Source organism: Bubalus kerabau, chromosome 1 (assembly GCF_029407905.1).
Source record: "Bubalus kerabau isolate K-KA32 ecotype Philippines breed swamp buffalo chromosome 1, PCC_UOA_SB_1v2, whole genome shotgun sequence".
Lineage (NCBI taxonomy): Eukaryota > Metazoa > Chordata > Mammalia > Artiodactyla > Bovidae > Bubalus > Bubalus kerabau.
The window spans coordinates 217,995,436-218,014,543 of record NC_073624.1 but is presented as its reverse complement, the minus strand read 5'-3'; the positions used below and the strand labels follow the sequence as shown (position 1 = coordinate 218,014,543).

General features: G+C 44.7%; 1 protein-coding gene across 1 annotated transcript in view; it reads left to right on the top strand.

Annotated features, from left to right (window-relative positions):
- KLHL3 (kelch like family member 3) overlaps positions 1-19,108 on the top strand; it is a 124,951-nt gene that overhangs the window by 36,829 nt on the left and 69,014 nt on the right. Inside the window, exons 4-5 of the mRNA XM_055554606.1 lie at positions 4,687-4,808; positions 14,632-14,794. Of these exons, the coding sequence (XP_055410581.1) occupies positions 4,687-4,808; positions 14,632-14,794 (285 nt within the window). The remainder of the gene's footprint in view (positions 1-4,686; positions 4,809-14,631; positions 14,795-19,108) is intronic.

Genomic DNA, 19,108 nt, shown 5'->3' with positions numbered 1-19,108 from the left:
TTTCTACTAGTTTGAGCTCCATGAGGGCTGGGAACATGACTTGTTCACCATTGTGTCCCTGGGCCTTGCCCATAGGGACTGTTTGATACTTTCTTATTGAGTGAATGAACAAACAAATATCTGCCCTTGCTAGGTAGATCAAGATCTATCTGGAAGAACAGGATATGATGTTAACAGAGGACGAGAAATGTACAACTGACGTTTTCTTTCTTTTTCTTTTTTAAATTTAAGTATAGCTGCTGTTACAACATTATGTAAGTTACAGCTATATAATAAAATTCACAATTTTTAAAGCTTATACTCCATTTATGGTTATTATACAATATTGACTATATTCCGTGTTGCACAATATATCCTTGTAGCTTATTTTCTTAATTTATTTTAAAAATATTTATATATTATTTTGGCTGTGCTGGGTCTTCACTGCTGCACGGAGGCTTTCTCTAGTTGCAGAGAGTGGGGCCTGCTCTCTAGTTGTATGTAGGCTTCTCATTGTGCAGCTTCTCTTGTTGCGGAGCAGACTCTAGGCGCATAGGCTTCGGTATCTGTGGCACGTGGGCTCAGTAGTTGTGGCTCGTGGGCTCTAGCGCACAGGCTCAGGAGTTGTGGCACACGGTAGTCTTGCTCTGCGGAATGTGGGATTCTCCTGGACCAGAAATCGAACTTATTTTATCCCTAATAGTTTGTACCTCTTCATCCCCTCCCCTCTTCCTTCTCCACTAGTAACCACTAATTTGTTCTTTATATCTGTGAGTCTTATTCTTTTTTGTTACATTCACTAATTTGTTGTATTTTTTATATTTCACATATGTGACATGATACAGAATTTGTCTTTCTCTGTCTGACTTTTTTCACTTTAGCATAATACTCTCCAAGTCTATCCATGTTGCTGCAAATAGCAAAATTTCATTCTTTTTAATGGCTAAGTAGTATTCCATCAAATATACAGACCACATTTTCTTTATCTACTTATCTGTTGATTGATGCTTTGGTTGCTTCCATATCTTGGCAATTATAAATAATGTTTCTGTGAACACTGGTGTGCATGTATCTTTTTGAATTATTGTTTTTGTTTTTTTTGGGGGGGATGGGATATACAGCCAGGAGTGGAATTCCTAGGTCATTTGGTAGTTCTATTTTTAGTTTTTTGAGAAACTTCCACACTGTTTTTCACAGTGGCTGTACCAATTTACATTCCCACAAATAGTGGTGGGAGGGTTCCCTTTTCTCCACATCCTCACTAGCTTTTGTTATTTGTGTTCTTTTTGATGGTAACTGTTCTGACAAGTGTGAGGTAATATCTCATTGTGGTTTTGATTTGCATGTCACAGATGATTAGTCGTGTTGAACATCTTTTCATGTACCTGTTGGCCATCTGCATTTCTTCTTTTTTGAAAGTTCAGAGTCTGCGGTGGCTGGGCTGGGCCTCTTGGGAAAAATCAGCAGAAGAGGGCACTTGGGTTAATCTTGAAGACAGAGGGACTTACAGGGCTTATGTTCTGTCCTCTAGAAATATTTTGTCAAAGTAGCAGAGGTGAGTGAAAGAGCAAGAATGAAGAAGCCTTTGATGATTTCTCCTTCTTCAGAATTAACTATAGTCTGTGGACTTATGAAATGTCAAAAGAAAGCCTCTCTTTTTTCTTTCTTTCTCTGCTCCAACAAGTATTTAAGTGCTTGTTATATGTCAAATGGGCTTCCCTCGTGGCTCAAACAGTGAAGAATCTGCCTGCAATTCAGGAGACCTTGGTTCGATCACTGGGTTAGGAAGATCCCCTGGAGAAGAGAATAGCTACCCACTCCAGTATTCTTACCTGGAGGATCCCATGGACAGAGGAGCCTGGCAGGCTACAGTCCATGGGGTCACAAAGATTTGCACAGGACTGAGCTACTAACACTTTCACTCTTCACTTTAGGAATACTTTTGTCAAGGTCATTAGTTAGGGTCAGGTTTAAATTATAGAGGGATTTATTAAAAATGACATGAGGTCTAAAGTTAGGCCAAAGGTTGAAATCCCAGCCCTGCCCTCTTACTAGCTGTGTGCAAATGCCTCTTGATATGCCAATTCTATAATTTATAAATTGGAAGCAATATCTTGTACCTCCTGGGGTTGTTACAAGGACTAAATGAAATAATGTGTGTAAACCCTGAGGGTCTGGCATGTAGTAGCAACTGTTATTACTACCACGTTCAGGGTTTGTTTAAGCTGACATCTTTGTTTGATGCAGTAATTTCTACTGGTTCACAGAGATATTAAATTGGATTTTACAAGTCCTTATGATTTATATTAATCTAAGTCTCCAATTTCCTATAAAGGAAATTTATCAGAAAAGACATGGTCTTTGAGGCCCTGGATTTTTTTTTCCTCCAATTTTTCCTTGCTTGTTGGAATTTTAAGTACTTAGTGCAGAAATTTTTGATTCATATAAAGAAGCTTGGAAAAAAAAAATCCCATCGTCTAGAAAACTGTGTCTTAACATTTTCCGGGTATTCAACATCATGAAAATGATTGTTCATCTCATCAGAAAATCAAACTTTTGCCCATATGTACAAATATTTTCATACAATTTCAGGAGATTCCACTTGTTTACCCCCAAGATACAAAACCCTAACCTGACTCCCAAGCTCTACTTCCATAAAGAGCAAGCAATCAGGCCAGGCTCTCTCTGATTTCACACTCACTAAAGACTTCTGAGTCTCTTGGTTCTTGTAGTCAGGTTGCTTTTTTTTTTTTTTCCCCCAGCCTTTTTTCTAAGGTCCAAGTTCTTAAACTGAGAATTGGCTATCTTTGATGATCTTTTGCAGTATAATTACCCACTGGACCTTTGCTAGTGAACATCTTCATAGCTGTTTGGAGAGAGGAATTTAACTTTTGATTTCCTTATGTATGTGTTCATGTTTGTCATGGAGTATATTCAAGAGAGAGATTGTGAAAGCTTGTTTTATGGGTAGAGGAGAAACTCACCATCTTTTCCTGTTTCCTCTTTGCCTCTTTGTCCTGTCTCAGGGCTCTTTGTGCTGAGGCCATTTTGCTGCCTTCTCCCAGCAGTCAGAGAGAAGAGAATAGAATGGGGGTCACTGGGCTGCCTGATCGGTGGGAGCCAGCAGGGTTTGGAATAGGTCTCCCCGCCCCCATCTTTCTTCCCTCTCTGGCATCACTCGTATCTAGAGCTGTGTCAGGATGGGAACTGTGGATTGGTGGGGGAATCATGCATAGTCCATGCAGCTTGGAGGTGGGCGTCTGCAGCCCACGGGCTGTACTGTACTGTATTTTCTTGGCTCCAGTGCACAGATTCCACAGACAGAAAACAACCGCCCAGGCTCTGTTTTCACACTCATGTAAGGACTTCTGAAGCCCCATTTCTTGCAGTCACGTCGCCCTGCATTTCAGTCTGCAAGGACACATCTTGCCTGTCTTTTCCTCCTAAAACCAGCAACCTTTGTTGAATGAGCCTCGCTCTGAACAGAGATGTGTGCGCTGTATAGAGACAGCAGGCTGCGGTCAGGGGCCTCAGGACTGTGCTCTCGTGGTGCCTCTGCTGCCCTAGTTCGCAGGCCTGTGTTCTCTCTTTCTTGGATGGTTATCAGGGCCTCCCATCTGTTCTCCCTGCCACTGGTCCAGCCTCCCCCATTGTGTCCAAAATTTCATTCAAAAACACCCATTTGTTGATGTCATTCCCTCGTTTAAAACTGTTCAGTGGTGCTACTCTTAGGATAAAGTCCCAACTCATTTGCATGGTTTACTGGGCTCTTCAAGTCCTGGCTCCTAGCTGTCTCTCCAGCCTCCTTCCTCTCACTGTCACTCCACATACCAGCCATGCTACCCTCTTACTGTTCCCCACATTTATCCTTTTATCCTTTTGTCATTGCACTGATGGTTTCCGCATCCAGCTCATCTTTCCTCACCTTTGCTGCACGGGGAATAGCCAACTCAAATGTGACTTCCTAGCAGGAGGCCTTCCAGGATTCCACAAATAGGGTGTGTTGCTCTATCTTCTGCATTCTTTGGATTTAGCATACCACAGTGATTGCTAGTGTGGACTCTAGAGTCAGACTGCTGGCTTTCAAGTCTTGCCTGGCCCCTTCCCACATGTGTGACTGTAGGCAAAATGAATTACCTTTGCTTCTGTGCCTCAGTTTCTTTATCTGTAATATGGGGATGTTAAGAATAATGCTCTTAAGTCATTGATTAAAAGAGGCAATAGTTTAAAGTGCTAAGCCCAGTGCTTGGCCATAGTTAGCATTCAATAATTGGCTTAAAAAAAAAGTTGTTCTACTGGTACTTTGCATATCTCTCATTGTCTCATATAGTTTAATATATCTGCCCTACTAGATCGAGTGCTCCTTGAGGACAGGTTCATATCTTGTTCACTTTCTCTGGCCCCCTGTGTACAAGTGTGCAGGAACTTGGTTGAATGCTTTCTCATGATAGATTTGCCTTCAAAATGAAAAGGGGCAATGGATAGAGTTAGGGAATGCTTGAGATTGGGCTTGTGGATGATCACAGACCCGAAGTTGATGTGACCTCGATGTCTACTAGTGTGTCCTGCTCTGTGGCCGAGTGTTCCTTTTGCTGGCAGCACAGGTAGTGCTTTTATTTTGCCAAGACAGGGTAGGAGACCATGTGAAGGTTAAGCACTTCCTAGGCACGAAGTTCATGTCCATTTTGTTTTTGTTTTGAACTGTAGGTGACATGTCTGAGAGTAAAGCCAAGAAGATAGAAATCAAGGATGTGGATGGGCAGACCCTGAGTAAGCTGATTGACTATATCTATACGGCTGAGATTGAGGTGACTGAAGAGAACGTTCAGGTAAACTCAGCTCCAGCTGATAGCTCAGTGTATCATATACTCAGCCCCTCCCCCGCGCTCCCCATTTACATCATCATTTCGTTTAACCCTCACAACAATTCAGTTGGTAACTGTAGAGGAAACTGAAGCTTCAAAGAGAGTGGGTGACTTGTCCTGAGATACGTGGCCAGGGCAAACGACCCTCATATCCTGCCTGCCTGACCATGGGACCCATGTTTTTAACCACTAGGCCATAATCCCTCAGAATGAGCTTGAGCCCCAGAGCAGACAGTCTTTAACTCATGCTGGTTCAAACTCTTGGAGCCTGGGGGACCCTTCTTCTCCCCAGTCATCATCTCATCTCGGGGATTTTGAGTATCGGCTTGTGAGGCTGTTTAAAGTTTTTCTCGTGTCAGTGTTAGTCAATGAAATGCCTCTGAGCCCATGGAGGTGCCAAGCACCAGCCTTGAGTGTCAGCAGGGGTGTGTGGCTGTGAGGTGGATTGTCTGTGCCTCTGTCTCCTTTTGCCGCCCTGGTCTCTTTCTCAGCCATCTGGAGTCTAGAAAAGAGAAATCAGCAAAGACACTGCTTCACCCAAAGGTGTGTGTCCTTACTGTGGGGTGTGAGACATCAGTGTCACGGCTCTGAAGGTGGGATAGTGGAGGTGTGGCCCACTCTGGAAGCCTGTGAACCACCAGACACAAGATGTGCTATTTCTTATCATTAAGGATCTTGCTATTAAAGTAATAGAAATTATATGGGATATGAAAGGTTTTTCTTCCTTTTTTTTTTTTTTTAAAGCAAAATTCTACCTTATTTATTGTGAGAGAGATAAATTAAACTATATGAGATGATGAGAGATATGCAAAGTACCACAATATATTTCTCTTTTTCAGAACACCATGCCCTTTTTAGGGTTGAGGTGTTTGGGAGGCCAAATTGGTAATTGTGTATTCATTCCATCTGGCCAGAATGTTTGAGGGCCTCTCATATGCCAGACACTTTGTTGGGCACTGTGTTTGTACCGGTGAGCAGAGGTGATTCCATTGTCTCCTTTCATGGAATTTGTGTTCTAGGGTGAAGACAGACACTCATTGAATAGGCACACAAGTAATGTTTATGTATAAATTGTTGTAAGTCCTTTGAAGGAGAGGAACAGTTTGAATGAAGTGGGGAATCTAGGAAGGGCTCTTTCATGAGATAAGATTTGAGCTGAGGACTGAAGGATGGGTAGAAGTCAGTTTCGTGTGGTAAATGGTACTCTGGTAGGGGTGTTAGGGTACCTGCAAACCGAGGGTCTGAGGCACCCTGCATTTGGACCTGTAGAGCCTGCCCAGGGTATAGCCTGTTTTTGTCTCTGGCTCCTAGACAGACTTTTGGGTGGTATAGTTTCTACAGTGATCTAGTCTAATTCTTCTTCGCCCTTTTAAAACTGAAATTTCTTTTATGCACAGTAAAATGCATAGCCATACCATTATTTCTGGTCTTCCCCATCCAGAGTGGAGTGGGCAATGCCATGGTTACATACTAGGTCAAGCAGCAGAATTTAAGCAGCTGAATAACTTTGGGGCAGTAACAGCAAGTGCAAAGTAATTTAGTATAAAATATGTATAGGCTATGTGTGGAAAAAAAATTTTTTTTAATGGGTGATAATTATATGAAATCACCATGTCTTTTAAATTCATTTAGATGCTTTTGAGACTGATATAAATATTGAGATTTACAAAATGCAGGAAATTATATCCTTTGCAACTTTAATGAAAAATGCTAGATGTCAGCCTAAAAAAAGTGTAGGGGGCAAATATATATTTTTTAAATCTTGTGTTAGAGATACTATAAACATGAAAGTGATAGAGGAATGTGCAGAAAAGAGTTAACGTAGCAAGCCTGCTTGCTATCTTCAGAAAGGCTTGCTTACAAGGTCAGTCTTCATCCGGGAGTCCGGCAACTTGGATTTTGAGAGAGTTCCCACTCCTCTAGTGATAATGGTAGTAGCTTGCACTGCGTAAACTGTTTGTGCAAGCAGTATGGTTTATGCCGATCACCTGCTTTCCTTCTGAGAGTTTGGAATTTCAGTCCACGCTAGGCAGAAGGTGCCTGTGTAACCGACACCCGACACACGTCTTGGCCTCTCAGACTCAGGCTAGCTTTCCTGGTTGGTAATGTTTTGCACGTGTTGTCACAGTTCATTGCTGGAGGGATTAAGTGCCTTCTCTGTGACTCCATTCGCAGAGGACTCCTGGAAGCTTGTGGCTATTGTTCTCCAAAATGTGCCCCAAGTACCTTTTCCCTTTGCTGATTTTGCTTTGTATCGTTTCAAGGTAATAAATCTTGGCTGTACTCATAGTGAGGAAAACTAGAGCTTCTCTGACACCCCACTAACATTCTGCCTCAAGGATCAGTTTTCTCATTTGTAAAACAGGAATCATAATAGTGCCCATTCTGTTGGGTGGTCATGAGTTAGACTGCCTGCCTTTAAATCCCGGCTCCACCATTTTCTAGCTGTGTGATCCCAGGCAAGGTACAAGAACACTGTGCCTCAGTGTTCTTGTCTGTCTCATGGGCATAATAATAGTGCTTAACCTCTTAGGGTTGGCGTGAGCATTAAATGAATTACTACAGGTAAAGAACTTAGAGGAGTGTGCCACAGACAGGGTAGGCACAGAGAGCACTGTGAACACAGAAGTGTTTTCACCAAGGGGCACATGTCTAAAGGTGGAGACAGGTGGCCAGGCAAATGGGTGCCCTCCATTGTGGTAGGGGCCAGAGTGGAGGTACCCAGGAAGCAGAGAATGTTCATCACCACCTTGATGAGGGTGGTTAAGGGCAGACCTCACTGAGGATGCATGGTGTGTACTGGGTGTTGAAGGAAAGTCTTGGAGGTCAGGCCTGCCTCCTTTTCTGCCTGTCTGTGACCCCCCTGGCCTGTGAGCCCCTGGAGGGACCTGCTGTGTTCAGTATTATCTGGGAGTGAGGAGAGGCTGCATGTGCAGGGACTCCCCTGGGAAGCACAATGTGGAATAAAACTCTGCAAAGCACAATGTGGAATAAAACTCTGCAGTTTGGAATCAATCATATATGTGAACTATTTTCCTTTTTTCCTTAACTTTATGGTTTGGTCAGGGATGACCTTGGGGGAAAACCAAAACTGGTTAAGAGAAAGTTTTAGATCAACATGTGGCTGCTTCCTCCTGCTGTGATGTATGTATCTGCTGAGAGTTGCTCACAAGCTGTCTATGAAGACAGTATGTGTGAGGATTCACTGCACTGAGGATGTGTACACAGAGGTTCCTGGGAAAACAAGGGTTAGAGACTTGGGGCTTGGTTAAATGGCTGGGAGATTATGCCCTGCTTGTCTTTCCAGCCACACATACCTTGGAAAGACTGAACTGCCCTTCTACAGTGGAGGCAACAATTCGTAACTGATTCTTATTGATACTCACTGTAAGCAAAGCACGTGTTAATCACTTCACATGCATTATTTCGTTTAATTATTGTAACCACTACTGGAAGGTTCTACTATGATTCTTCTCTTACAGTCGAAGGAACTGATGTTGCAACGAGTGAAGTGTACATTACCCACGGTCACACAGGTAGTTAGTGGTGGAGTCGGGATTTGAATCCAGCTCTCTCTAACTTGCTGTGCCCTGTTGATGTGGTCAACTCGAATTTCTTATGAAGTGGATGATCATAATCTTGACTTCAGCTTGTATTAATGAATAATAAAAACCAGTGTAACTAAGGATTCCCTATGCACCAAACACTGTGTTACTTGCTTTAAATGTATTACTTCATTTGAGTCCAATGACAAGCCTTTAAGGCGGTACTATTACTACACCTTTATGGCAGAAAGTGAAGAGGAACTAAAAAGCCTCTTGATGAAAGTGAAAGAGGACAGTGAAAAAGTTGGCTTAAAGCTCAACATTCAGAAAACCAAGATCATGGCATCTGGTCCCATCACTTCATGGGAAATAGATGGGGAAACAGTGGAAACAGTGTCAGACTTTATTTTTTTGGGCTCCAAAATCACTGTAGATGGTGACTGCAGCCATGAAATTAAAAGATGCTTTCTCCTTGGAAGGAAAGTTATGACCAACCTAGACAGCATATTGAAAAGCAGAGACATTACTTTGCCAACAAAGGTCCATCTAGTCAAGGCTATGGTTTTTCCAGTGGTCATGTATGGATGTGAAAGTTGGACTGTGAAGAAAGCTGAGCGCCAAAGAATTGATGCTTTTGAACTGCGGTGTTGGAGAAGACTCTTGAGAGTCCCTTGGACTGCAAGGAGATGCAACCAGTCCATTCTAAAGGAGATCAGTCCTGGGTGTTCTTTGGAAGGACTGATGCTAAAGCTGAAACTCCAGTACTTTGGCCACCTGATATGAAGAACTGACTCAATGGGAAAGACTCTGATGCTGGGAGGGATTGGGGGCAGGAGGAGAAGGGGATGACAGAGGATGAGATGGCTGGATGGCATCACCGACTCGATGGACAAGAGTTTGGGTGAACTCCGGGAGTTAGTGATGAACAGGGAGGCCTGGCGTGCTGCAACTCATGGGGTTGCAAAGAGTCAGACATGACTGAGTGACTGAAATGAACTGAACTGATTACTGTCTTCATTTTACTGTTGAGGAGTCAGAGGCAGAGAGAGGTTAAGTAATTTGCCTTTAGTCACATGGCTGGTGAGTGGAGAAGTCAAAATTATCAGTGACACTATACTTCCATAAAAATTTTTTTCTAAATATTCTAAGTGACACATTTAATCACAGTGTAGTTCTGCTAACTCTCCTGTACACCGCCCCCACCCTTCTTCTTTCTCTCAGTAACTTTTTGTTTAGCACTGTTTCTGTGCCAGGACTCATGCCTGGTTCTGGCAGAGGTAGAACTTGCTGTGTGTGTGGGGGCAGAGGCCCTGGACACCCTTGTCACCTGGTCCTCTGACTGGTACCCTCCCTCTGTGCATGGCCCTGCTTCCCTGAAATTCCAGGAGTAGGTGCTTTCTGAGGCAGGGCATTTCCTTTTGTTTTTGTTAAAGGAAACAAACTCTGTGACGGGATATCCTCTGCTGGGTTTTCATGTTATCTGAAGGAGAGAAAAAAAAACAACAGAGCCTTTGCATGAAAAATGGAGGGGAAGCCATTTGCAAGCTGGAGGGGAACCTGTAAACTCTTTGCTGAGGGTCATTCCAGGGCCTGTTTTCCCAGAACCAAAATGCTGAGATGGCGAGAGGCAAGCTGAAAGCTTTTAACCCAGGGTCATCTTCCCTTCCTGCAGTGGTTCCAGCCAACTTCTCCTTCTCAGGTCTTAGCCTCCTTCCAGGGGCCAAGCCACACAGCCCTAGCAGTTCCACCAGGACAGCTTGTTTCCAAGCTGAGGACCTGCGCTTGGCCTCTTGTTCCTAATCTTGTTACTGCTACCGCTTGAGGGAGTCGAGCTGCAGGCAAGAGAAGGGAAGAGTAAATCAGTTTCCAGCCTTGGCTGTAGGAGAGGGAAGTGAAGACCACCTCCTGGATGTTTTTCGCTCTTTGTAGCCTCTGAGGATCTGTGTTGCCTCTCCTTGTGTGCAGCCCCCGAGCCCACTGGACCAGGTCCCTATTTATCCCTGAGACTCAGCAATTGAGCAGTGATACAGCATTCTGACTACCTTGGCTCTTCTTCATGCCTTCCTGTGTGAAGCAAGCAGTGGGAAGATCACAGCATAAGATCAAAGAGAGGGAAGGGGCAATTAGAGAAACCACCAGCCCCGCTCATTTTGGGATGTCAGCTTGGGAACACTTTAGGGCAGGAGTGGACCCAAGCAGGATGGGGGAAGCTCTGAAAGTTTTTGTCTGCCACGTGGGTTTTGTGAACAGTGAGGAAGTTGAAAGCTGTGTGGGTAGCTGTATCCAGGGAGGTTTTAAAAACTGAAAGTATAATCTAAGGAGTGTGTTCAGTATTTATTATTTCATTTTTTGGGTAGTTGTCATGAGGTTGAAAATTTTAGCACCAAACTGTGCAACTGACTTTCTGGTAAAGAAGAGGGCAAGGGAGAGGGGGTGTGTGTCCCTGGCATGACAGCATTTTGGCTTGGCTGGCATGCAATCTCGGGGGTGGGGATTGGACTCTCAGAAATTCCTTCTCTGTGGCACTAAAGGGCTGCTGTCCATTGCATCCTCTAATCACATCTGACCCTTGGGGGCTCCTGCACCTGAGTAGGGTATGTGCTGGACAGCATTGGATTACTCCTCCCCACCAGGGCTTCTCAGTGTAACTGAATACAGGTTCCTTGTTCCTGGGGTGAACAACTGTCCCAGTTTGTCCAGAATTGAGGGCTCTCCTGGGACACAGGATTTTGAGTGCTAGAACTGGCAAGGTCTCAGCAAACTGGGATGGTTGGTCAACTCATGGCCCGGCTTTAGGGTTTGTAGCTGGTGCTGGTTTAGGGCACGTGTTATGGAGGTCATGTGGGGAGTTTGGAACACAGCTTTCCTTTCCTGGTATGTATTCAGCAGGAATGGTTAATGGTTCTCCACTTTACTAGCAGGCCAAGACTAATCTGGTCCTGGAATCTATTTGGCTAGGCTGAGCAAGCGCACAGGTTAATTGAGTTCCCCAGTTTATAGCTGCTTTGAGGGAATGGAGCTTAGGTGGTCAGATTTGGAGCCTGACTGTGTTCACTTACCGTCTCAAACTCTCCAGTGGGTGATCTTATCTTTTTCCTTCTCTGGAATGAATCAGTGGTTCAGAAAATACCAAGAATTTGATGGTGATATACAGTTGTCTTGCTGGTAGAAGAGGGAGGGGAGAGGAAGGAGAGAGATGTTTTCTAGAACTCAGCTGTCATGAGGGAGAGGTCTAATCTTGCAGGCAGGATGAACTTCCCTTTGAGAGCAGGCACTTAGGTCTGGAGCGGGGCCACTGATAGTAGAGGCTCTTGGCGGCATCTCTGTGTTGGCAGGAATGAGGAAGGGAGCCAACCACCCCAACTTTTGCACTGAAAGTCCTGTGTCCTGGGAAGTCTTTTGATCCTGGGCAAACCTGGATGGCTGGTTACTCTAGTGATGAGACAAGGCCCAAGAATGGAGCAGTGGGGCCAAGTTTTTAGCCTTAGCCCATGGAGGTGATGAGAACTAGAGATGAGGTTCAGAGCTGTTTTCGGGGACAATCAGTCTCTAAAATTTAAATCACTCAAAAAAAAAAAAAAGAAAAAGAAAAGAAAAGAAAAGAAAAAGATGTTTATAGTGCTCTGAGTCAAGAAATCAAATGCATCTGCAGCCCGTGTATGTCTTCCTGGGCAAGCCTGGGTGAACGCGAGCAGCTGGGGTCTGGCTGGCCCAGAAACTCTCCCTGAGAGCCAGGGGAGCAGCTGAGAGCAAGGACTCAGAACATGGGGGTTGTTTTGGGGTGAAATGGATGCTGGGGGCCCCAAGCAATGCAGTCTGAAGCCAAACTATTCACAGCTATCTGATTTTTTTTTTTTTTTTTCCCCTTAAGTCACTCTCAGACTGTCTGTGCCTCCCACAGGGTAGGGGAGAGGAGGGGTAGCAAAGCTGGGTTGAGGAGGACTTTGCTGACTACCCTGGTTTTTTGATCTGAGGACAGGCTTCAGGAGCTGTGGCAAAGTACAAAGGAACTCGACCAGGGTTGGTTGTCTGAGCACCCATCTGGCCTGTTCAAGCTAGTCTTCCCTGGCTTTTAGGAAAAACACATGCACACACACTTGAGCAGGAACTTGTTTCTGTCTCCCAGGGTACAGTATAAATACTCATGTGTCTCATGACCTTTCAAAAGGAACCTTAGCTCTCCTTTTGCTGAGAACCTACCCCAAGATGTTCTTTACTATTTATCTGTTGGATGGGAGAGTACAGTGTGTTTGTTTGAGTCCAGATGGATTTGGGGATGATGCCCTCATTCCAGTAGATGCTAGAACAAGATCAGGGGTCTGACTTCTCCTGCTGAATCTTATAGGCTGGCACATAGGTGCTCAGTAATTAAATGGTGAATGAGGGTGTTAGCTATTCAGTAAATATCTTTCTGAGTAAAGATATTAACTAAAGTCTACAGGGCAGTGTTCTCAACTTGACTATACATTACAAGCACCTAGGGAACTTTAGCAGTATCTCATTGTCCAGGCTATACCCCATTCCTATTGAGTTGGATCTTTGGTGGTGAGACCCAGGCATCAGTATTTTAAAAATTCTCCAGGGGATTCTAATATATAGCCATGTAGGAAATCAGTCTGTCTTAGCTTGGGCTGTTATAACAAAATACCACAGAGTGGGTGGCTTACGCAACAGAAACTAATTTTCTCACAATGTTGTAGGTGCTAGATCTGGGTTCCAGCTGATTGAGTTTCTTGTGAGGTCTAGCTTACCAGTTTGCAGAAGGCCACCTTCTCCTTGTGTCCTTGCATGGTAGAGAGAGAGAACTCTGCTATTTATTTTTCTTCTTATAAGGGCCTTAGCCTAACTGTGAACTTCCAGATGTCCAAGCTGGATTTAGAAAAGGCAGAGGAACCAGATATCAAATTGCCAACATCCGTTGGATCATCAAAAAACAAGAGAGTTCCAGAAAAACATCTACTTCTGCTTTATTGAGTATGCCAAAGCCTTTGACTGTGTGGACCACAACAAACTGTAGAAAATTCTTCAAGAGATGGGAATACCAGACCACCTGACATGCCTGTTGAGAAATCTGTATGCAGGTCAGGAAGCAATAGTTAGAACTGGACATGGAACAGCAGAATGTTTCCAAATTGGGAATGAAGTACATCAAGGCTGTATACTGTCACCCTGCTTGTTTAACTTATATGCAGAGTACATCATGAGAAATTCTGGGCTGGATGCAGCACAAGCTAGACTCAAGATTGCCAGGAGAAATATCAATAACCTCTGATATGCAGATGACACCACCCATATGGCAGAAAGCGAAGAAGAACTAAAGAGCCCCTTGATGAAAGTGAAAGAGGAGAGTGAAAAAGTTGGCTTAACACTCAACATTCAGAAAACTAAGATCATGGCATCTGGTCCCGTCACTGCATGGCAAATAGATGGGAAAAAAGTGAGAGACTATTTTGGGGGGCTGCAAAATCACTGCAGATGGTGACTGCAGCCATGAAATTAAAAGACACTCCTTGGAAGAAAAGTTATGACCAACCTAGACAACATATTAAAAAGCAGAGATATTACTTTGCCAACAAAGGTCCATCTAGTCAAAGCTGTGGTTTTTCCAGTAGTCACGTATGGATGTGAGATTTGGACTATAAAGAAAGCCGGGCACCCAAGAATTGATGCCTTTGAACTGTGGTGTTGGAGAAGACTCTTGGGAGTCCCTTGGACTTCAAGGAGATCCAACCAGTCCATCCTAAAGGAGATCAGTCCTGGGTGTTCACTGGAAGGACTGATGCTGAAGCTGAAACTCCAATACTTTGGCCACCTGATGCGAAGAATTGACTCATTGGAAAAGACCCTGATGCTGGGAGGGATTGGGGGCAGGAGGAGAAGGGGACGACAGAGGATGAGATGGCTGGATGGCATCACCAGTCCAATGGATACGTGCTTGGGCAAACTCTGGGAGATGGTGAGGGACAGGGAAGCCTGATGTGCTGAAGTCCATGGGGTCATGAAGAGTTGGACACAACTTGGCAACCAAACAACAACAAAGGGTCCATGCAGTGAAGAGTAGCGGAAACTAAGGCTGGGGTTGCCTCAAAGGCCAGGCTGGGAAGTTTGGACTTACTTGGGCAGGCAGTGGAGAGCCATGCAAAGGCCTTGAGCCTGGCCGTGGTCTGATTAGAGCACCACTTTGGGGAGATGAGACCTTGGTGGTGGGATCCTGTGACTCAGAATGTCACCTTATCTTCCAGGTGCTGCTCCCAGCCGCCAGCTTGCTACAGCTCATGGATGTTCGTCAGAACTGCTGTGACTTCCTGCAGTCTCAGTTGCATCCCACCAATTGCCTGGGCATCCGCGCCTTTGCAGATGTGCATACCTGCACCGACCTGCTGCAGCAGGCCAATGCTTATGCAGGTAATGGGGAACAATGTAGCTGCACCTTTCCAAGCCTGTGAATTTAATAACCTGGTCTGTGGTGGACTCCTCAAAGATTATGAGGCTAGTGTGTTCTACTGAGAAGCAGTTATGATTTAGTCAAGGAGATAAGACACAGGTGGAAAGATAATTAATGACAGGGGAGTTCAGCTCAGTGCCAAGTGGAATATGACTAATTGCCAGATGAAAAGTTCAGACAGTAATTTTCATGAGAGAAGAAGAAGGAGATCTGAGAAGACTTCGTGGGGGGAAGAATAATTTGAACTAGGTCTTGAAATAATCTTTGTTTAGGAAAATTTCTATTTTGATCAAAATGTTCTGTGAACACCATTTGAAAAGTCAAATACTGTTGCAAGTCTCATAATGATAAGAGTCTCCTGCTGTTTTTCCACACCAAGTCTTGCTCTCTAGAGCCACTCGCTTGCCTTTCTGAAAGAATTAAAATACAGGTGCTGATTCAGCCAAAAGTTGCTTCATCTGATATTTACCTCTCTTGCTGTAAATAAAATGTTATATGACTGGTTTGGGGTTTATTAGTTTTAGATGTTGTCTGTTGACTTCTCACAGAAGAATAACTGCGCTTTCATAGACGTCTCCTCATATACATTCACTGTTCCCCTCTCTTTATTCTTCTAATATAATTTCTACAGCTGAGCTAAGTTATAATTGGTTTTTTATCAGAAAACTTTCGTTTTAATCAGTAAGGCAGTGAATAGATGCTTTTTCTTTTACACAGTATTATGATCACTAACTCTTATAAGACAGGTACACTGAACAGTCTTCTCAGTACATAAGATAATCTGTTGAGTCCATTTTATTTTTTTTTGAGACATTCTCCTCACTAGAGCTTGTCATCCTGTGATTTTTATAGGGAGTAGTGATTTGAGGATGAAGGTCATGAGTGACCTAGGAAACAGATCTGGTCATATGAATTGATAGATCTAGTCATGGCTACCTCCTTCCCTTGCAGTAAAACCTCTCATTCTTCCCCTGCCCAAGTGCTGGCATGGCTGCTGTCTGTTCTGTCTCCTGTTCAGGAAGCCAATGTCTGGGAGTTAACTGAGGGCCTGCTAGCTGCTCACATGCCAGCTCCCTGCACTGTGTTAGCCCCTTGGTCCACAAGTCAACAAGCATTTCTTCTGTTTTTCAGCATCCTCTTTTGCTCTGATCAAGACCCCAGGAGCCTATACAGACTCTCACTTCTTGAGGTCTGTTTCTGAGGACACAAATGGGACCAGATGTTAGGAAGTCAACGATAATGATTTTTGTGAAGGACATTCCCCAGTCTGCCTAATTCTGAATTCCTCTGACTCTTTCTGACCCTAATCCTTGACTCTCCTGTTTCTCTGCTGTCCCTCCTGTGCCTGTATTACCTGGCTTGATACCCTACCTCCTTTCTGTTCTCAGGGAGTGGTCACTAGTCCAGCCTTCTCCAGTCTAGCCACTTTCTTGAGGGATGTGCACAGACTTTGCTTCAGCAAAAGCTGAAGGCTTAACTGAGGCCCAGGTCAGCGTGTGGACATCTGCTGGTGCAGAGGTGAAAGGAGAATGCTTAGATGCCGGGAGGTCTCTGTCTCTCCTCCCCAGTCCTCTCTATAGAATGTGCATGCTTGCATCCATACACAGCACATATCACACCCTTTTGTAGTTGGCTCATGAGGTCATCAGAGGTTTGGGCTGTGTACTGAACTCCCCACATTTAACAAAGGCTCCTAGGCCTTGTGTCCTGGCTTTCCTCCACTTCCAGAATCTTTGTTTTCTCCCTTGCCCTTCTCCCTGTCTGATGGTGAGATTCACCTGTGGGAGAGTGGGGAGGAGGCTGTTTGGAGCACCTTGTGGTTTTGGTGCTCCCTGATCCTGAGGGCACGGTGATGTGGTTCCGCAGCATCGTGGGTGTGTGCTCTATGTGTGTGTGCAGTGTCATGGTGGCTGACTCTCAGCTAGTGTATACTGGGCTTTCACTTTGGGTCACATCCTAGACTAAGCATTTTATGTTCATTTAAAGCATACAGTAGCTGAGGAAAGTAAAGCGCAGAGGAGTGAAGTCATTTGTTGGGGTTAGTTAGAAGAGACAGAGACAGGATTCAAACCCAGACATTGTTTACTCCAGAGCTATGTTTATAACTACTCTGTTCTGTGGCTTCCAGGCCCAGTTTGGCCATAGGGTGGCCCTGTGAATCAGAAACTGTGGAGTGTTTGTGGCTAGAGCTGGCATTTTCCATCGGAAGTGTGAACCTCAAAGTCTGTGCCATGCAGTTACCAGATTCCAACAACCAGACGTTGTAGACAGATGGCCAGCTGTCTCTGCTAGATGCGGGGTGTTTAGTCATCTTGGGGTGGGAAAGTGAGGCGTGGATGTCTTCTCTTCCCTGTTGGGAGGCTGCCCCTCACGGCATGCGTGAGCCCTCCTCCTTCTCTGGCTCGGTCAGTGTGACTGCAGGCTGAGAGCCTCCTCCTTGTTGTGCAGGCCTTCCGGGGAACCTGGGACCAGCTCCGGGATAGCTTTCTTTGTAGCCCTCATCTGGGTGAAACTGGGAAGATAAAAATCATATTTTTAAGGTGGTGTGGTAATACAGAGGTCATAAGACTATGTTGAAGAGACATTAGAAGAAGCAGTGTGAAGTTAAGACTTCACCTTGTGTGGTATATAGAGAAGTAAAACAAGGTTAATCTGTGCTTACTCCATCGCACTCAGCCACCGCTGTGGGCCTGCTTTGTGTCTTTGGTCTTGCACCCCCTGAACTTAGATGGAGCCTGGCGGCTCTGCCATTGCTGAGACAGAGCTGAGACAGAGCTGCTGTCTCGCCCACTTAAGTGTGGGCGTGTGGGTACTGACCAGAATCACACACACAAGGGGCAGTGTTGGCCCTGTGTGGTTACAGGCTTCCATGGCCCCATGCCTCGAGTCAGGAGGTATCTGAGCCCACAGACTACAAGGAGACCCTCCAGATCAGGGATCACACCAGCCAACACTTTGGAGCTGCGTGACCCTAGGCCTGTTTGCTTTTCTCCCTGATGGGAGGTTGCTCCTCCTGCTTTGTTTTCAGCATGGTTTAGGGGATTGGGGTCGGTGTGGGAGGGACAGGTAGGAGAGCCTCCTGCAGAAGTAGGTGCCACCATAGGGCCGTGCCCTGGATCCTCCCAGCCGTTCATGCCGTCTGTGGCAAGAGAACCTCAGAGCCCCACGGGACCTGGTGGAGAGACGGGACTCCTCTGGTCAACACCACAACCCCTGCTGAAGACTGCATGCACTTTGCGGGAAAAGGACCATTTCTGGAGCTTCTGATGGTGGCTCCTCTGTATACATATGCACAGCTAGGTATGTCTGCCTTTCACTTCTTCCCTATCTGTGGCCAGCTGGCCTCTGCCTTCGCCTGTCCACAACCCCAAACTGCCTCTGAATTCTGTTCGTGCTCCTTCTCTAAGATGAACTTTCTGTTCTTATTATTGTTGCTATCTTAATATACAACCATCTGTGATTATTGCAGGAAAGGCCCCACAATCCTACCCAGAGGGCGTCATGGGCAGCACCCTAGTGTACAGCTTCCCCAGTCTCTCATTCCACATATATATTTTCCAGCCTAAAAAATCTTAGCAGTATATTCTGAACATCTTTCCATGTTAGCAGGTGTATTTCTATGCCACTGTTTTTAAAACTTTAGAGAATGTATTCAATAAAATCAACTTGTATCCATGATAAAAATTTCAAACAAGACCAAAGGAATGAAATACACAGTTGATCTCTCAGGTGCTCTCAAGGGAGCAGGGGACTGTCTTGGATATCCCTACAAGATACGTATATATTACACTTTTTAACTTACACAAATAGAAGACTTTTGTACTCATTATACTTTTTTTTTTTAACCTAGTTCAATATCTTGAAGTTCTTTCCAGACTTTTGTGTATGGCTATTCTTACTCTTTTTGTCTGCTGCATCATAGGGATGAACTATAATGAACTATAATTTAGTTAACCAGTCCTCTCTTAATGAACATTAAAGTTACTAGTTTTTTTTTTTTTTTCTTTTACATCAAATGCTTTAACAGGAATTCTTGTACGTAATGTTTTGGAGTATACTCGCTGGTATGTAAGTAACCATGAAATTGTGCTTGTAGAGTGCCATCTTAGTACATAGCACAAAGTAGCTCGTAGAGAGTATGCATTAAAAGATACTGCCAAATTGCTGTCTAGAAAGAGTAACTGTTTTTAAGGTTGACAACTGCCTTCTGATTAGTCTTCAGTCCCCTGGGGCGAAGGAGGGCACAGCGTGACTCTGGGGGCTGGAGTACCAGC